The 17,303-nt window shown below is 39.6% G+C and overlaps 1 protein-coding gene across 4 annotated transcripts in view; it reads left to right on the forward strand.

The window, feature by feature from the left end:
* Positions 1–13,553: 13,553 nt before the first annotated feature.
* Positions 13,554–17,303, forward strand: part of ncapg (non-SMC condensin I complex, subunit G) — an 83,726-nt gene continuing 79,976 nt past the window's right edge. For 3 of the 4 annotated variants that reach the window (XM_055912784.1, XM_055912786.1, XM_055912787.1), the window contains exons 1-3: positions 13,777–13,900; positions 14,286–14,402; positions 14,879–15,097. In XM_055912784.1, coding sequence (XP_055768759.1) covers positions 14,295–14,402; positions 14,879–15,097 — 327 coding nt within the window. In that variant the 5' untranslated portion in view covers positions 13,777–13,900; positions 14,286–14,294. Of the gene's footprint in view, positions 13,610–13,776; positions 13,901–14,285; positions 14,403–14,878; positions 15,098–17,303 lie in introns of those variants that run through there. The other variant, XM_055912785.1, reaches the window with a different exon arrangement.

The following is a 17,303-nucleotide window of genomic DNA, read 5'->3' on the forward strand; positions in this document are numbered from 1 at the left end:
CGGAAACAACAGACAGACAGGCAGACAGCCTGGCCTGCACAGCCCGGAAACAACAGACAGGCAGACAGACAGACAGACAGACAGACAGACGGCCTGGCCTTCCCAGCCCGGAAACAACAGACAGACAGGCGGCCTGGCCTGCACAGCCCGGAAACAACAGACAGGCAGACAGACAGACAGACAGGCAGACAGACAGACGGCCTGGCCTTCCCAGCCCGGAAACAACAGACAGGCAGACAGACAGGCAGACAGACAGACGGCCTGGCCTGCACAGCCCGGAAACAACAGACAGACAGGCGGCCTGGCCTGCACAGCCCGGAAACAACAGACAGGCAGACAGACAGACAGACAGGCAGACAGACAGACGGCCTGGCCTTCCCAGCCCGGAAACAACAGACAGGCAGACAGACAGGCAGACAGACAGACGGCCTGGCCTTCCCAGCCCGGAAACAACAGACAGGCAGACAGACAGACAGACGGCCTGGCCTTCCCAGCCCGGAAACAACAGACAGACAGACAGACAGACGGCCTGGCCTTCCCAGCCCGGAAACAACAGACAGACAGGCGGCCTGGCCTTCACAGCCAGGAAACAACAGACAGGCAGACAGACAGACAGACAGACGGCCTGGCCTTCCCAGCCCGGAAACAACAGACAGACAGACAGACAGACAGACAGGCGGCCTGGCCTTCCCAGCCCGGAAACAACAGACAGACAGGCGGCCTGGCCTTCACAGCCAGGAAACAACAGACAGGCAGACAGGCAGACAGACAGCCCGGAAACAACAGACAGGCAGACAGACAGCCTGGCCTTCACAGCCAGGAAACAACAGACAGGCAGACAGGCCTTCACAGCCCAGAAACAACAGACAGGCAGACAGGCCTTCACAGCCAGGAAACAACAGACAGGCAGACAGGCCTTCACAGCCCAGAAACAACAGACAGGCAGACAGGTCTTCACAGCCCAGAAACAACAGACAGGCAGACAGGCCTTCACAGCCAGGAAACAACAGACAGGCAGACAGACAGCCTGGCCTTCACAGCCAGGAAACAACAGACATAGTATCTGTTATTATTACTACATAGACCGATAGTATCTGTTATTATTACTACATAGACCGATAGTATCTGTTATTATTACTACATAGACCGATAGTATCTGTTATTACTACATAGACCGATAGTATCTGTTATTACTACTACATAGACCGATAGTATCTGTTATTATTACTACATAGACCGATAGTATCTGTTATTATTACTACATAGACCGATAGTATCTGTTATTACTACTACATAGACCGATAGTATCTGTTATTACTACTACATAGACCGATAGTATCTGTTATTACTACTACATAGACCGATAGTATCTGTTATTATTACTACATAGACCGATAGTATCTGTTATTACTACATAGACCGATAGTATCTGTTATTATTACTACATAGACCGATAGTATCAGGGCTGTTATTATTACTACATAGACCGATAGTATCTGTTATTACTACATAGACCGATAGTATCTGGGCTGTTATTACTACTACATAGACCGATAGTATCTGTTATTACTACATAGACCGATAGTATCTGGGCTGTTATTACTACTACATAGACCGATAGTATCTGTTATTACTACTACATAGACCGATAGTATCTGTTATTACTACTACATAGACCGATAGTATCTGTTATTACTACTACATAGACCGATAGTATCTGTTATTATTACTACATAGACCGATAGTATCTGTTATTACTACATAGACCGATAGTATCTGTTATTATTACTACATAGACCGATAGTATCTGTTATTATTACTACATAGACCGATAGTATCTGTTATTATTACTACATAGACCGATAGTATCTGTTATTACTACTACATAGACCGATAGTATCTGTTATTATTACTACATAGACCGATAGTATCTGTTATTATTACTACATAGACCGATAGTATCTGTTATTACTACATAGACCGATAGTATCTGTTATTACTACTACATAGACCGATAGTATCTGTTATTATTACTACATAGACCGATAGTATCTGTTATTACTACTACATAGACCGATAGTATCTGTTATTATTACTACATAGACCGATAGTATCTGTTATTATTACTACATAGACCGATAGTATCTGTTATTATTACTACATAGACCGATAGTATCTGTTATTACTACTACATAGACCGATAGTATCTGTTATTATTACTACATAGACCGATAGTATCTGTTATTACTACATAGACCGATAGTATCTGTTATTACTACTACATAGACCGATAGTATCTGTTATTATTACTACATAGACCGATAGTATCTGTTATTACTACTACATAGACCGATAGTATCTGTTATTACTACATAGACCGATAGTATCTGTTATTATTACTACATAGACCGATAGTATCTGTTATTACTACATAGACCGATAGTATCTGTTATTATTACTCCATAGACCGATAGTATCTGTTATTATTACTACATAGACCGATAGTATCTGTTATTACTACATAGACCGATAGTATCTGTTATTACTACTACATAGACCGATAGTATCTGTTATTATTACTACATAGACCGATAGTATCTGTTATTATTACTACATAGACCGATAGTATCTGTTATTATTACTACATAGACCGATAGTATCTGTTATTATTACTACATAGACCGATAGTATCTGTTATTATTACTACATAGACCGATAGTATCAGGGCTGTTATTACTACTACATAGACCGATAGTATCTGTTATTACTACTACATAGACCGATAGTATCAGGGCTGTTATTACTACTACATAGACCGATAGTATCTGTTATTATTACTACATAGACCGATAGTATCAGGTCTGTTATTACTACTACATAGACCGATAGTATCTGTTATTATTACTACATAGACCGATAGTATCAGGGCTGTTATTACTACTACATAGACCGATAGTATCTGTTATTACTACTACATAGACCGATAGTATCTGTTATTATTACTACATAGACCGATAGTATCTGTTATTACTACTACATAGACCGATAGTATCTGTTATTACTACTACATAGACCGATAGTATCTGTTATTACTACTACATAGACCGATAGTATCTGTTATTATTACTACATAGACCGATAGTATCTGTTATTACTACTACATAGACCGATAGTATCTGTTATTATTACTACATAGACCGATAGTATCTGTTATTATTACTACATAGACCGATAGTATCTGTTATTACTACATAGACCGATAGTATCTGTTATTACTACTACATAGACCGATAGTATCTGTTATTATTACTACATAGACCGATAGTATCTGTTATTATTACTACATAGACCGATAGTATCTGTTATTATTACTACATAGACCGATAGTATCTGTTATTACTACTACATAGACCGATAGTATCTGTTATTACTACTACATAGACCGATAGTATCTGTTATTACTACATAGACCGATAGTATCTGTTATTATTACTACATAGACCGATAGTATCTGTTATTACTACTACATAGACCGATAGTATCTGTTATTATTACTACATAGACCGATAGTATCTGTTATTATTACTACATAGACCGATAGTATCTGTTATTACTACTACATAGACCGATAGTATCTGTTATTACTACATAGACCGATAGTATCTGTTATTATTACTACATAGACCGATAGTATCTGTTATTACTACTACATAGACCGATAGTATCTGTTATTATTACTACATAGACCGATAGTATCTGTTATTATTACTACATAGACCGATAGTATCAGGGCTGTTATTACTACTACATAGACCGATAGTATCTGTTATTACTACTACATAGACCGATAGTATCTGTTATTACTACATAGACCGATAGTATCTGTTATTACTACATAGACCGATAGTATCTGTTGTTATTACTACATAGACCGATAGTATCTGTTATTACTACTACATAGACCGATAGTATCTGTTATTATTACTACATAGACCGATAGTATCTGTTATTATTACTACATAGACCGATAGTATCTGTTATTACTACTACATAGACCGATAGTATCTGTTATTATTACTACATAGACCGATAGTATCTGTTATTATTACTACATAGACCGATAGTATCAGGGCTGTTATTACTACTACATAGACCGATAGTATCTGTTATTACTACTACATAGACTGATAGTATCTGTTATTACTACTACATAGACCGATAGTATCTGTTATTATTACTACATAGACCGATAGTATCTGTTATTATTACTACATAGACCGATAGTATCTGTTATTATTACTACATAGACCGATAGTATCTGTTATTACTACTACATAGACCGATAGTATCTGTTATTACTACTACATAGACCGATAGTATCTGTTATTATTACTACATAGACCGATAGTATCTGTTATTACTACTACATAGACCGATAGTATCTGTTATTATTACTACATAGACCGATAGTATCTGTTATTATTACTACATAGACCGATAGTATCTGTTATTATTACTACATAGACCGATAGTATCTGTTATTACTACCACATAGACCGATAGTATCTGTTATTATTACTACATAGACCGATAGTATCAGGTCTGTTATTACTACTACATAGACCGATAGTATCTGTTATTATTACTACATAGACCGATAGTATCTGTTATTATTACTACATAGACCGATAGTATCTGTTATTATTACTACATAGACCGATAGTATCAGGGCTGTTATTATTACTACATAGACCGATAGTATCTGTTATTACTACTACATAGACCGATAGTATCTGTTATTACTACTACATAGACCGATAGTATCTGTTATTACTACTACATAGACCGATAGTATCTGTTATTATTACTACATAGACCGATAGTATCAGGGCTGTTATTACTACATAGACCGATAGTATCTGTTATTACTACATAGACCGATAGTATCTGTTATTACTACTACATAGACCGATAGTATCTGTTATTACTACATAGACCGATAGTATCTGTTATTATTACTACATAGACCGATAGTATCAGGGCTGTTATTACTACTACATAGACCGATAGTATCTGTTATTATTACTACATAGACCGATAGTATCTGTTATTACTACTACATAGACCGATAGTATCTGTTATTACTACTACATAGACCGATAGTATCTGTTATTATTACTACATAGACCGATAGTATCTGTTATTACTACTACATAGACCGATAGTATCTGTTATTATTACTACATAGACCGATAGTATCTGTTATTACTACTACATAGACCGATAGTATCTGTTATTATTACTACATAGACCGATAGTATCTGTTATTATTACTACATAGACCGATAGTATCTGTTATTACTACTACATAGACCGATAGTATCTGTTATTATTACTACATAGACCGATAGTATCTGTTATTACTACTACATAGACCGATAGTATCAGGGCTGTTATTATTACTACATAGACCGATAGTATCTGTTATTATTACTACATAGACCGATAGTATCAGGGCTGTTATTACTACATAGACCGATAGTATCTGTTATTATTACTACATAGACCGATAGTATCTGTTATTATTACTACATAGACCGATAGTATCTGTTATTATTACTACATAGACCGATAGTATCTGTTATTATTACTACATAGACAGATAGTATCTGTTATTACTACTACATAGACCGATAGTATCTGTTATTATTACTACATAGACCGATAGTATCAGGGCTGTTATTACTACTACATAGACCGATAGTATCTGTTATTATTACTACATAGACCGATAGTATCTGTTATTATTACTACATAGACCGATAGTATCTGTTATTATTACTACATAGACCGATAGTATCAGGGCTGTTATTATTACTACATAGACCGATAGTATCTGTTATTATTACTACATAGACCGATAGTATCTGTTATTACTACTACATAGACCGATAGTATCTGTTATTACTACTACATAGACCGATAGTATCTGTTATTACTACATAGACCGATAGTATCTGTTATTATTACTACATAGACCGATAGTATCTGTTATTACTACTACATAGACCGATAGTATCTGTTATTATTACTACATAGACCGATAGTATCTGTTATTATTACTACATAGACCGATAGTATCTGTTATTACTACTACATAGACCGATAGTATCTGTTATTACTACATAGACCGATAGTATCTGTTATTATTACTACATAGACCGATAGTATCTGTTATTACTACTACATAGACCGATAGTATCTGTTATTATTACTACATAGACCGATAGTATCTGTTATTATTACTACATAGACCGATAGTATCAGGGCTGTTATTACTACTACATAGACCGATAGTATCTGTTATTACTACTACATAGACCGATAGTATCTGTTATTACTACATAGACCGATAGTATCTGTTATTACTACATAGACCGATAGTATCTGTTGTTATTACTACATAGACCGATAGTATCTGTTATTACTACTACATAGACCGATAGTATCTGTTATTATTACTACATAGACCGATAGTATCTGTTATTATTACTACATAGACCGATAGTATCTGTTATTACTACTACATAGACCGATAGTATCTGTTATTATTACTACATAGACCGATAGTATCTGTTATTATTACTACATAGACCGATAGTATCAGGGCTGTTATTACTACTACATAGACCGATAGTATCTGTTATTACTACTACATAGACTGATAGTATCTGTTATTACTACTACATAGACCGATAGTATCTGTTATTATTACTACATAGACCGATAGTATCTGTTATTATTACTACATAGACCGATAGTATCTGTTATTATTACTACATAGACCGATAGTATCTGTTATTACTACTACATAGACCGATAGTATCTGTTATTACTACTACATAGACCGATAGTATCTGTTATTATTACTACATAGACCGATAGTATCTGTTATTACTACTACATAGACCGATAGTATCTGTTATTATTACTACATAGACCGATAGTATCTGTTATTATTACTACATAGACCGATAGTATCTGTTATTATTACTACATAGACCGATAGTATCTGTTATTACTACCACATAGACCGATAGTATCTGTTATTATTACTACATAGACCGATAGTATCAGGTCTGTTATTACTACTACATAGACCGATAGTATCTGTTATTATTACTACATAGACCGATAGTATCTGTTATTATTACTACATAGACCGATAGTATCTGTTATTATTACTACATAGACCGATAGTATCAGGGCTGTTATTATTACTACATAGACCGATAGTATCTGTTATTACTACTACATAGACCGATAGTATCTGTTATTACTACTACATAGACCGATAGTATCTGTTATTACTACTACATAGACCGATAGTATCTGTTATTATTACTACATAGACCGATAGTATCAGGGCTGTTATTACTACATAGACCGATAGTATCTGTTATTACTACATAGACCGATAGTATCTGTTATTACTACTACATAGACCGATAGTATCTGTTATTACTACATAGACCGATAGTATCTGTTATTATTACTACATAGACCGATAGTATCAGGGCTGTTATTACTACTACATAGACCGATAGTATCTGTTATTATTACTACATAGACCGATAGTATCTGTTATTACTACTACATAGACCGATAGTATCTGTTATTACTACTACATAGACCGATAGTATCTGTTATTACTACTACATAGACCGATAGTATCTGTTATTATTACTACATAGACCGATAGTATCTGTTATTACTACTACATAGACCGATAGTATCTGTTATTATTACTACATAGACCGATAGTATCTGTTATTACTACTACATAGACCGATAGTATCTGTTATTATTACTACATAGACCGATAGTATCTGTTATTATTACTACATAGACCGATAGTATCTGTTATTACTACTACATAGACCGATAGTATCTGTTATTATTACTACATAGACCGATAGTATCTGTTATTACTACTACATAGACCGATAGTATCAGGGCTGTTATTATTACTACATAGACCGATAGTATCTGTTATTATTACTACATAGACCGATAGTATCAGGGCTGTTATTACTACATAGACCGATAGTATCTGTTATTATTACTACATAGACCGATAGTATCTGTTATTATTACTACATAGACCGATAGTATCTGTTATTATTACTACATAGACCGATAGTATCTGTTATTATTACTACATAGACAGATAGTATCTGTTATTACTACTACATAGACCGATAGTATCTGTTATTATTACTACATAGACCGATAGTATCAGGGCTGTTATTACTACTACATAGACCGATAGTATCTGTTATTATTACTACATAGACCGATAGTATCTGTTATTATTACTACATAGACCGATAGTATCTGTTATTATTACTACATAGACCGATAGTATCAGGGCTGTTATTATTACTACATAGACCGATAGTATCTGTTATTACTACTACATAGACCGATAGTATCTGTTATTACTACTACATAGACCGATAGTATCTGTTATTACTACTACATAGACCGATAGTATCTGTTATTATTACTACATAGACCGATAGTATCTGTTATTACTACTACATAGACCGATAGTATCTGTTATTATTACTACATAGACCGATAGTATCTGTTATTACTACTACATAGACCGATAGTATCTGTTATTACTACTACATAGACCGATAGTATCTGTTATTATTACTACATAGACCGATAGTATCTGTTATTACTACTACATAGACCGATAGTATCTGTTATTACTACTACATAGACCGATAGTATCTGTTATTACTACATAGACCGATAGTATCTGTTATTACTACATAGACCGATAGTATCTGTTATTATTACTACATAGACCGATAGTATCTGTTATTATTACTACATAGACCGATAGTATCAGGGCTGTTATTACTACATAGACCGATAGTATCTGTTATTATTACTACATAGACCGATAGTATCTGTTATTACTACTACATAGACCGATAGTATCAGGGCTGTTATTACTACTACATAGACCGATAGTATCTGTTATTACTACTACATAGACCGATAGTATCAGGGCTGTTATTACTACATAGACCGATAGTATCAGGGCTGTTATTACTACTACATAGACCGATAGTATCAGGGCTGTTATTACTACTACATAGACCGATAGTATCTGTTATTATTACTACATAGACCGATAGTATCTGTTATTACTACTACATAGACCGATAGTATCTGTTATTACTACTACATAGACCGATAGTATCTGTTATTATTACTACATAGACCGATAGTATCTGTTATTATTACTACATAGACCGATAGTATCTGTTATTACTACTACATAGACCGATAGTATCTGTTATTACTACATAGACCGATAGTATCTGTTATTACTACTACATAGACCGATAGTATCTGTTATTATTACTACATAGACCGATAGTATCTGTTATTACTACTACATAGACCGATAGTATCAGGTCTGTTATTACTACATAGACCGATAGTATCTGTTATTACCACATAGACCGATAGTATCTGTTATTACCGCATAGACCGATAGTATCTGTTATTATTACTACATAGACCGATAGTATCTGTTATTATTACTACATAGACCGATAGTATCTGTTATTATTACTACATAGACCGATAGTATCTGTTATTACTACATAGACCGATAGTATCTGTTATTATTACTACATAGACCGATAGTATCTGTTATTACTACTACATAGACCGATAGTATCTGTTATTATTACTACATAGACCGATAGTATCTGTTATTACTACATAGACCGATAGTATCTGTTATTACTACATAGACCGATAGTATCAGGGCTGTTATTACTACATAGACCGATAGTATCTGTCATTATTACTACATAGACCGATAGTATCTGTTATTACTACATAGACCGATAGTATCTGTTATTATTACTACATAGACCGATAGTATCTGTTATTATTACTACATAGACCGATAGTATCTGTTATTACTACTACATAGACCGATAGTATCAGGTCTGTTATTATTACTACATAGACCGATAGTATCTGTTATTATTACTACATAGACCGATAGTATCTGTTATTACTACATAGACCGATAGTATCTGTTATTACTACTACATAGACCGATAGTATCTGTTATTATTACTACATAGACCGATAGTATCTGTTATTACTACATAGACCGATAGTATCAGGGCTGTTATTACTACTACATAGACCGATAGTATCTGTTATTATTACTACATAGACCGATAGTATCTGTTATTACTACATAGACCGATAGTATCTGTTATTACTACTACATAGACCGATAGTATCTGTTATTATTACTACATAGACCGATAGTATCTGTTATTATTACTACATAGACCGATAGTATCTGTTATTATTACATAGACCGATAGTATCTGTTATTATTACTACATAGACCGATAGTATCTGTTATTACTACATAGACCGATAGTATCTGTTATTATTACTACATAGACCGATAGTATCTGTTATTATTACTACATAGACCGATAGTATCTGTTATTACTACTACATAGACCGATAGTATCTGTTATTACTACTACATAGACCGATAGTATCTGTTATTAATACTACATAGACCGATAGTATCTGTTATTACTACTACATAGACCGATAGTATCTGTTATTATTACCACATTGACCGATAGTATCTGTTATTACTACTACATAGACCGACAGTATCTGTTATTACTACTACATAGACCGATAGTATCTGTTATTATTACTACATAGACCGATAGTATCAGGGCTGTTATGGGGTTTTATTTTTCCACTTCTCTAGCCAGATGTTTAGTATTCAGAGCTCCCTTGTTCTCGTTTATAAACATTAACCTGTGTTAAGAACCTAGGCTTACTCAAAATAGAAAAGTAAGTAAATATCACATTTCAGAAAATAATTTATTTATGGTAGTCTCAGCTCATATCTTGCAGGCAGATAAATGTCCATTGTGAGGGGCATGGCGGTGGAGGCCCAGGTGGATAAATGTCCATTGTGAGGGGCAGGGCGGTGGAGGCCCAGGCGGATAAATGTCCATTGTGAGGGGCAGGGCGGTGAATGGGGCAGGCAGATAAATGTCCATTGGCGGCGAGGGCAGGGAGGATAAATGTCCATTGTGAGGGGCAGGGTGAGGGAGGCCCAGGCAGATAAATGTCCATTGGCGGCGAGGCCGAGGCAGATAAATGTCCATTATGGGGGGCAGGATGAGGGAGGCCCAGGCGGATAAATGTCCATTATGGGGGGCAGGATGAGGGAGGCCCAGGCGGATAAATGTCCATTATGGGGGGCAGGATGAGGGAGGCCCAGGCGGATAAATATCCATTGTGGGGGGCAGGGTGAGGGAGGCCTAGGCGGATAAATGTCCATTTTGGGGGGCAGGATGAGGGAAGCCCAGGCGGATAAATGTCCATTGTGGGGGGCAGGATGAGGGAGGCCCAGGCGGATAAATGTCCATTATGGGGGGCAGGATGAGAGAGGCCCAGGCGGATAAATGTCCATTATGGGGGGCAGGATGAGAGAGGCCCAGGCGGATAAATGTCCATTGGGGGGGTGAAGGGGGTTATATTTGCTATTCTCTGAGGGCCTATGTTCCGAACCCGCTATAGTGCTTTTATGGGTGTCATGTGTAACAGTTTAACTTTATACATCTGTTACACACGCACCCCTAAAATTCGGAGGAGGCACAAAGTACTAGGTGTGGATGGCTGGGGGGGTGGTCTTGAGAGGGGCTTAACCCCCCATACATAAGTTGGAGAATTTTGCATTTTTCAAACAACTGAAACAGAAAAACTACAGGGGTTTTTGAGAGAAGGCCTGAAGAGAGAGAGAGCCAGATAGCCAGAGAGGATGAGTAGAAATTTTACCTAGTACAGATTTCTTCAAATTCATTTTTTTTTTTTTTATTAACTAGGCAAGTCAGTTAAGAACTTATTCTTATTTACAATAACGGCCTACCGGGGAACAGTGGGTTAACTGCCTTGTTCAGGGACAGAACGACAGATTTATACCTTGTCAGCTCGGGGATTTGATCCAGCAACCTTCCCGATTACTGGCCCAATCCTCTAACCACTAGGCCACCTGCCTCCTCTAACCACTAGGCTACCTGCCTCCTCTAACCACTAGGCTACCTGCCTCTCCTCTAACCACTAGGCTACCTGCCTCCTCTAACCACTAGGCTACCTGCCTCCTCTAACCACTAGGCTACCTGCCTCCTCTAACCACTAGGCTACCTGCCTCCTCTAACCACTAGCCTACCTGCCTCCTCTAACCGCTAGGCTACCTGCCTCCTCTAACCACTAGGCTACCTGCCTCCTCTAACCACTAGGCTACCTGCCTCCTCTAACCACTAGGCTACCTGCCTCCTCTAACCACTAGGCTACCTGCCTCCTCTAACCACTAGGCTACCTGCCTCCTCTAACCACTAGGCTACCTGCCTCCTCTAACCACTAGGCTACCTGCCTCCTCTAACCACTAGGCTACCTGCCTCCTCTAACCACTAGGCTACCTGCCTCCTCTAACCACTAGGCTTACCTGCCTCCTCTAACCGCTAGGCTACCTGCCTCCTCTAACCACTAGGCTACCTGCCGCCCCAATCATGTGTTATTTGTGGTAATTCATTGTATCTCACAGATGGAGTGGACATCCCAGAAGATTGATTTGGTGAAAGCAGCAGTAGAGAATGTTTTGGGCGTGTCAGAGATTATAGTATGAACTACGGGGGGGGGGGGGGGGGGTTGAGAGAAGTGTTTCCATCCTCCCAGGCCGACGGCCGGTGTAGGATCTGTTAGGGCCAGAGTAGTGGGAAGAGGTGATGGGTTTGTTGGGGATAGTGGTGTGTATTTAGGGTTAGATGGTGGTGCAATTAACTATTTCCCATTTTTTTGTAATAAAAAAAAGAAGAAGAAGCAATTCACAGTCCGACTTGTGAAAGGTCGGAAAGCCACATGACGAGGGAGAGGGCAAATATTTTTTACAAGGAGCTGGATAGAACCTTTTTTTTCTTCTATTGTGTTATTGACTGTGCGTTTGTTTATTTCATGTGTTTTATTTTAATTTTATTTCACCTTTATTTAACCAGGTAAGCTAGTTGAGAACAAGTTCTCATTTACAACTGCGACCTGGCCAAGAATAAAGCAAAGCAGTGCGACAGAAACAACAACACAGAGTTACACATGGAATAAACAAGAGTACAGTCAATAACACAATAGAAAAAAAGTCTATATACAGTGTGTGCAAATGGCGTGAGGTGGTAAGGCATTAAATAGGCCATAGTAGCGAAGTAATTACAATTTAGCAGATTAACACTGGAGTGATAAATGTGTAACTCTGTGTTGTTTGTGTCGCACTGCTTTGCTTTATCTTGGCCAGATCGTAGTTCTCAACTGGTCTACCTGGTTAAATAAAGGGGAAATGAAACAAAATAAAATACAAAAGAAGGGGAATGACGTAGACAACACAAATCTCACCTCTCGCGAGACTGGCAGTTAAATTTGAAAACGGGCGGCAGACGCAGACGCGACAAGCAGCGCGAGTTGTCAATAACAAGTAAGAACAAACGGAAATCTCAATTTATTTTTTTATCTGTTAAATGTTATTTATTTACTAAATAAACTTTATTGGCAATATTAATGCTTTTGTGAGACGTGTCATCCCCGTTTCCAACCTCTTTGGTACTGTTGAGACAATGTTTTCCTGCCTCAGTGTGTCCGTAGGGAGCTTGAGGAGTGGCTGGAAGGAGAGAAACGTTAGCTAGCTAGCTATTATTAGCTTTTAAAACAGTTAATTATTGCATAATAGAGGACTTTATGTGAGAACTATTCTAGCCGAAGAGGACGGGTGAGATATTCGTCTGGAATAGTGAAATGGGGTCATTTGAAGAAAGTTTCGCTAATTGAAACTAGAGTTAGATGGCCAACGTCGTTAATACTGTAGCTACTACAGCTGCTACGACGTTGGCTATGGTAGCTAAATACCAGGTAGCTAAATTAACGTCGAATAGCTACAAACAGTGCTTGTTGTTGGATGTTTAACCCAATTTTCCAGTCACATACCTCGACTACTTCCCTTCATTGTTTAATACGTTAACTAGGCTTATTGTCTTTTTTTGTATGCTAACAAGCCAACTAGTGTAGTTTAATGCTAGTTTGGTTTAACGCTAGTGTAGTTTATACCGGTGTTTGAATGATAAGGTTGTAGCTAACTGTCGGTTTTGTTTCTTCAGGAGAGAAAGATGACTGGGGAAAGTGAGTTGGCGATAAAAGAGGCGTTTCAGCGCGCTCAGAAAGGACACAATAACAAGGCTAAACTGGTGGCCAGTCTCAAGAACACGTACAACAAGGTACACACGCCTGTAAACACACCTGTAAACACACAAACACACCTGTAAACACACACCTAATCAATCAATCAAATGTATTTATAAAGCCCATTTTGCATCAGCCGATGTCACAAAGTGCTATACAGAAACCCAGCCTAAAACCACAAACGGCAAGCAATGCAGGTGTAGAAGCACGGTGGCTAGGAAAAACTCCCTATGTACACACACACACACACACACACACACACACACACACACACACACACACACACACACACACACACACACACACACACACACACACACACACACACACACACACACACACACACACACACACACACAAACAGTACAACAAGGTGTGCACACACATAGTGACACACACATGTTTAAATCACTGTTTCTGTTAATCCTCTTTCTATTACCAGCAAGAGAACCACCCAACCTGTTTCCTGTGTGTCTGTCCCCGTGTGTCTGTCTCTCTGTCCTGTCCCTAGTTGGAGGACAAGACATTGTTCCACGAGGAGTTTTTCCAGTACCTGAAGCACGCCATGATCGTGTACAAGAGAGAACCGGCTGTGGAAAACGTCATAGAGTTTGTCTCCAAATTCTCCACCAGCTTCCAGACGCCTTCCACCGAGGGAGGAGAGGAAGAGGACGATGAAGAAGAGGACGAGAACCCCTTCCTCAGTTACATGTTCAACTTCCTGTTGGAGGTACTACAACTCTGAGTCCCAAACTATTTCTTATGTACTGCATTGCTTTTAACCAGGGCCCTATGGTAGTAGGCTAGGGTGGTATACCGTATACCCGGGGTATTTGTAAATATCCACATAATAATTTTTCAATACCGTTGAAACAATACATTTTTTTCTTTATACATTTTAATATTTGTAGGTAGTTTAAAAAGAAAAGTAAATATCTGAAGTCAACTTGTGAAATACGTCAGGAGATATAAAGCAGATAACATTGTTCATTTCACCTGTCACCATAATGTTTCATTATGAAGCTCACCTGTAGTCCCCAGTCACGTGCTTATTTACAAGCACAACAATGAGGAGAGACCTGAGCCTTGTGAGGCGCTGTCACGTGCTATGAGGAGAGGCCTGAGCCTTGTGAGGCGCTGTCACGTGCTATGAGGAGAGGCCTGAGCCTTGTGAGGCGCTGTCACGTGCTATGAGGAGAGGCCTGAGCCTTGTGAGGCGCTGTCACGTGCTATGAGGAGAGGCCTGAGCCTTGTGAGGCGCTGTCACGTGCTATGAGGAGAGGCCTGAGCCTTGTGAGGCGCTGTCACGTGCTATGAGGAGAGGCCTGAGCCTTGTGAGGCGCTGTCACGTGCTATGAGGAGAGGCCTGAGCCTTGTGAGGCGCTGTCACGTGCTATGAGGAGAGGCCTGAGCCTTGTGAGGCGCTGTCACGTGCTATGAGGAGAGGCCTGAGCCTTGTGAGGCGCTGTCACGTGCTATGAGGAGAGGCCTGAGCCTTGTGAGGCGTTGTCACGTGCTATGAGGAGAGGCCTGAGCCTTGTGAGGCGCTGTCACGTGCTATGAGGAGAGGCCTGAGCCTTGTGAGGCGCTGTCACGTGCTATGAGGAGAGGCCTGAGCCTTGTGAGGCGCTGTCACGTGCTATGAGGAGAGGCCTGAGCCTTGTGAGGCGCTGTCACGTGCTTATTTACACGCACAACAATGAGGAGAGACCTGAGCCTTGTGAGGCGCTGTCACGTGCTATGAGGAGAGGCCTGAGCCTTGTGAGGCGCTGTCACGTGCTATGAGGAGAGGCCTGAGCCTTGTGAGGCGCTGTCACGTGCTATGAGGAGAGGCCTGAGCCTTGTGAGGCGCTGTCACGTGCTATGAGGAGAGGCCTGGGCCTTGTGAGGCGCTGTCACGTGCTATGAGGAGAGGCCTGAGCCTTGTGAGGCGTTGTCACGTGCTATGAGGAGAGGCCTGATCCTTGTGAGGCGCTGTCACGTGCTATGAGGAGAGGCCTGAGCCTTGTGAGGCGCTGTCACGTGCTATGAGGAGAGGCCTGAGCCTTGTGAGGCGCTGTCACGTGCTATGAGGAGAGGCCTGAGCCTTGTGAGGCGCTGTCACGTGCTATGAGGAGAGGCCTGAGCCTTGTGAGGCGCTGTCACGTGCTATGAGGAGAGACCTGAGCCTTGTGAAGCGCTGTCACGTGCTTATTTACAAGCACAACAATGAGGAGAGGCCTGAGCCTTGTGAGGCGCTGTCACGTGCTATGAGGAGAGACCTGAGCCTTGTGAGGCGCTGTCACGTGCTATGAGGAGAGGCCTGAGCCTTGTGAGGCGCTGTCACGTGCTATGAGGAGAGGCCTGAGCCTTGTGAGGCGCTGTCACGTGCTATGAGGAGAGGCCTGATCCTTGTGAGGCGCTGTCACGTGCTATGAGGAGAGACCTGAGCCTTGTGAGGCGCTGTCACGTGCTATGAGGAGAGACCTGAGCCTTGTGAAGCGCTGTCACGTGCTTATTTACACGCACAACAATGAGGAGAGGCCTGAGCCTTGTTATGTAGCACGTTATGTAGCTAAATATCTTATAACTATTAAGTTAACTGTCTAACGTGCTAAATGCTCTGGAGTTGTGCATTTGGTTTGCTAACTTAGTAGCTAGTAATCTATCTAAAGACCCCCAAAGACTACGATTTTAGCCGTCTTATGCCACGATTTTGCCGTCCTAGACAAAAATTCCAAGTCGTGGGCAAATTCATAAGTCATAAACGATTGTCCGGACGTCTTGGCTGGTTCAGTGAGACAGGGTCTAGGTCTGCTGGTTCAGTACCACTACGTCTTTGCTGGTTCAGTGAGACAGGGTCTAGGTCTGCTGGTTCAGTGAGACAGGGTCTAGGTCTGCTGGTTCAGTGAGACAGTGTCTAGGTCTGCTGGTTCAGTGTGACAGTGTCTAGGTCT

Source organism: Salvelinus fontinalis, unplaced genomic scaffold, assembly GCF_029448725.1.
Source record: "Salvelinus fontinalis isolate EN_2023a unplaced genomic scaffold, ASM2944872v1 scaffold_0213, whole genome shotgun sequence".
In the NCBI taxonomy this organism is placed as follows: Eukaryota; Metazoa; Chordata; class Actinopteri; order Salmoniformes; family Salmonidae; genus Salvelinus; species Salvelinus fontinalis.